At 37.7% G+C, this 2,549-nt stretch overlaps 1 protein-coding gene across 3 annotated transcripts in view; it reads left to right on the top strand.

The window, feature by feature from the left end:
- The window catches only part of LOC106815672 (histone acetyltransferase KAT5-like), a 9,167-nt gene that overhangs the window by 1,886 nt on the left and 4,732 nt on the right, over window positions 1-2,549 (top strand). For 2 of the 3 annotated variants that reach the window (XM_014820172.1, XM_014820171.1), the window contains exons 3-5: window positions 1,188-1,262; window positions 1,435-1,574; window positions 1,821-1,907. In XM_014820172.1, the coding sequence (XP_014675658.1) occupies window positions 1,188-1,262; window positions 1,435-1,574; window positions 1,821-1,907 (302 nt within the window). The remainder of the gene's footprint in view (window positions 1-1,187; window positions 1,263-1,434; window positions 1,575-1,820; window positions 1,908-2,549) is intronic. The other variant, XM_014820173.1, reaches the window with a different exon arrangement.

Below are 2,549 nucleotides of genomic sequence, written 5' to 3'. Positions count from 1 at the left end.
TGTGACGCAAGCATTCCCAATACGCTCCCCGAGCGCTGACGCGTCAACGGTACGGAAAAAATAATCGCATACCGGACAGTGCACGCGCGCCATCTATCCAGCGATTAGTAAATGGCGAACCCCATTAGAAATGCACATGCTATTGGAAAAAACGGCAGGTCCTACACCGATTACGTCAAGCTGTGCCAGCTTGACAAGGCCAAGGGGTTAGATGTCGGGAACTTACCTCACCGACAATGCCTGCCAGAGGTTCATTACGGCGTAGCCGATACAAGGCGCCGGGAACAGTTTGTAGCTATAAATGAGGCCAAATTCCTTGCTGTGTTAAGTGACGGATCCACAGATTCCTCATCAAAGGAGGCCGACATTTTATTTTCGAATTAAAATTTTATTTAATTAAAATTTTAATCTTATGATCCATATCAAAGTTACATGTGTTTTATACAATTGAATGTCTTTTACAAAACCTTTCTGGGGGACACCCCTTGTACCCTGGGAGAGACCCCCTGTACCCCCTAGCAGAAGGGGGCTCCACCCCCTACCCCACCTACCTCCTGGCAAATCACAATACTCGTCGCTCTGTGCCTAGTAAGAGTCCTTCAGCAGGACTAGTAGAATCTTGGAAGTACTAGTACATTTCTTCTTTTACTAGTCCCGTGGACTAATGAACTAAAATGGTTAGTGTCTAACCCTGAAGTATATGATTTTAATTTGCAGAGCTAGCTAGATACTATACTATAGCTAGATACTAATAGAGATACATTAGATTGACATGTCGGCCCAAGCCTAGTTAAGCACCCTGGATTACTTTAGCACATATGCGAACACACATTTGCGGGATCCCAAACTATCCTTGATACAACATGTCAATGATATTTAAGCAATTTTAAGAGCAAAGCATTTAGTGACGCCGCTAATGTTATTGTTAGCGAACTTTTATACATTTTTAATAGGCTGTATTTATTAGGATAATAAGTTGTGTTTTGTTGACTCTGCATTTCATTGTAGATGAAAGTAATTAACCCAAACAAGTTAATATATATTTTGTGAGAAAAGATGCAAAACCTGTTGTTTGCGTAGACAGATGTGAGGCATTTTCCTATACTTTACTTAATATTAGAAATTCTTTGAATAATGTGTAATGAAGAAAGCAGGTTTTATGTAAAAAAATATCTATTGTTATTCAGCACTGGCAGAGATACTAAACATCAAGAGAGACACTGAAGATGGCATTGCGTCATTCTACGTCCATTATGTTGCTTGTAAGTGTATTTTGTGTCACAACTGAGATGAATAGGCATTTACTTACTTATTGTTGGTTGATTATTCGTAATATTACCAATATATAATGCATTGTTGACTCACATCATTTAATTTTTCATATTATGTTTGATGTTATCTACGTTATTATCATACACGTGTTTTCATTTGCAGATAATAAGCGGTTGGATGAGTGGGTGGCAGATGCTCGACTCGATTATGACAAGATGCAAATGCCTAGTGCTGTTAAAGCTAGAGAAAAAGGAGCTGATGCCAAGAGCCTTAATGGTTCTAGACCGCCATCTCCTGAAATGGTAGGAGTCTGAAATGATATGCTTGTACATGTTGTATTAGTTTCAAAAGAGCATGAATGTCGCATTCTTTATTTAGATTTATATGCATAGTATTAATTGTGAAGTGAATCATAAAAGCAGTTTATCAGTAAGAATAGCTTGGGGTATTTGCCTTGAATAAATTAGGATGGTATAGAAAAGTAAAAGTAAGGAGTCGTGTACAGCTAAAGATTTGCATCTGACAAACCTTGAATATTTTCATCTCAGAAACCAGCGACACCACGGCCTCCGGCGCCACCACGAATCGAGAAAGTGCCAATAGTTGAGAAAATAAAAACTGAGATTAAAGTTGAGGTAGGACTGATCTTATCGTATCGTACAACTGCAAATTTGCTCCATATGGTTGTGTGAAAACTTTGTTATCTAGACTGCCTTATTTGCTAATATTGCTTTAAATGAAATTTAAAGGGAGAGTTTACTTTAGGTTCTAGGGTTATTTCCAGCTAATTTAGGTTAAAATTATGCTACATAAAAAGTTTCATGGTTCAATCACCATTAGAAATATTAAAATTTTTTTTTAAACTAACGACTAGTTTGATTACAACGACGGAGGCGCCACTCAAAGCGCCCGATCTGATAAGTTGCGCAAAACGACTTTTCAGCCAAGGGCTACAGACCGAGGGTGTTTCTTATTTGTTTATTTAAAAGCAAAAGGATTGTAATATCTTATAAACGACATATAGTTTCAGTTATAATATGGATAAATTTGCCATAAAATGAATATCGTTCGGTTAAATAGCATTGAGGTATAAATATAATTGCACTTTTGTGATTAGCCCTCGGTCTGTAACCTGCAAAATAAATTGTCAAATACGCAACTTTTTCTGGGTGGCAGCACGGTCGCGGGTGTCATGGCGCCGTTCAAATTTTGTAGCGTTGATGTGTAAATAATTATAACAATTAAATTAGGTATCTGGTAACAAATACGTGTGGGTA

Source organism: Priapulus caudatus, unplaced genomic scaffold (assembly GCF_000485595.1).
Source record: "Priapulus caudatus unplaced genomic scaffold, Priapulus_caudatus-5.0.1 Scaffold1173, whole genome shotgun sequence".
Classification (NCBI taxonomy): Eukaryota; Metazoa; Priapulida; class Priapulimorpha; order Priapulimorphida; family Priapulidae; genus Priapulus; species Priapulus caudatus.
The sequence above is the reverse complement of the archived record's forward strand: the minus strand, read 5'-3'. Positions and strand labels throughout refer to the sequence as shown.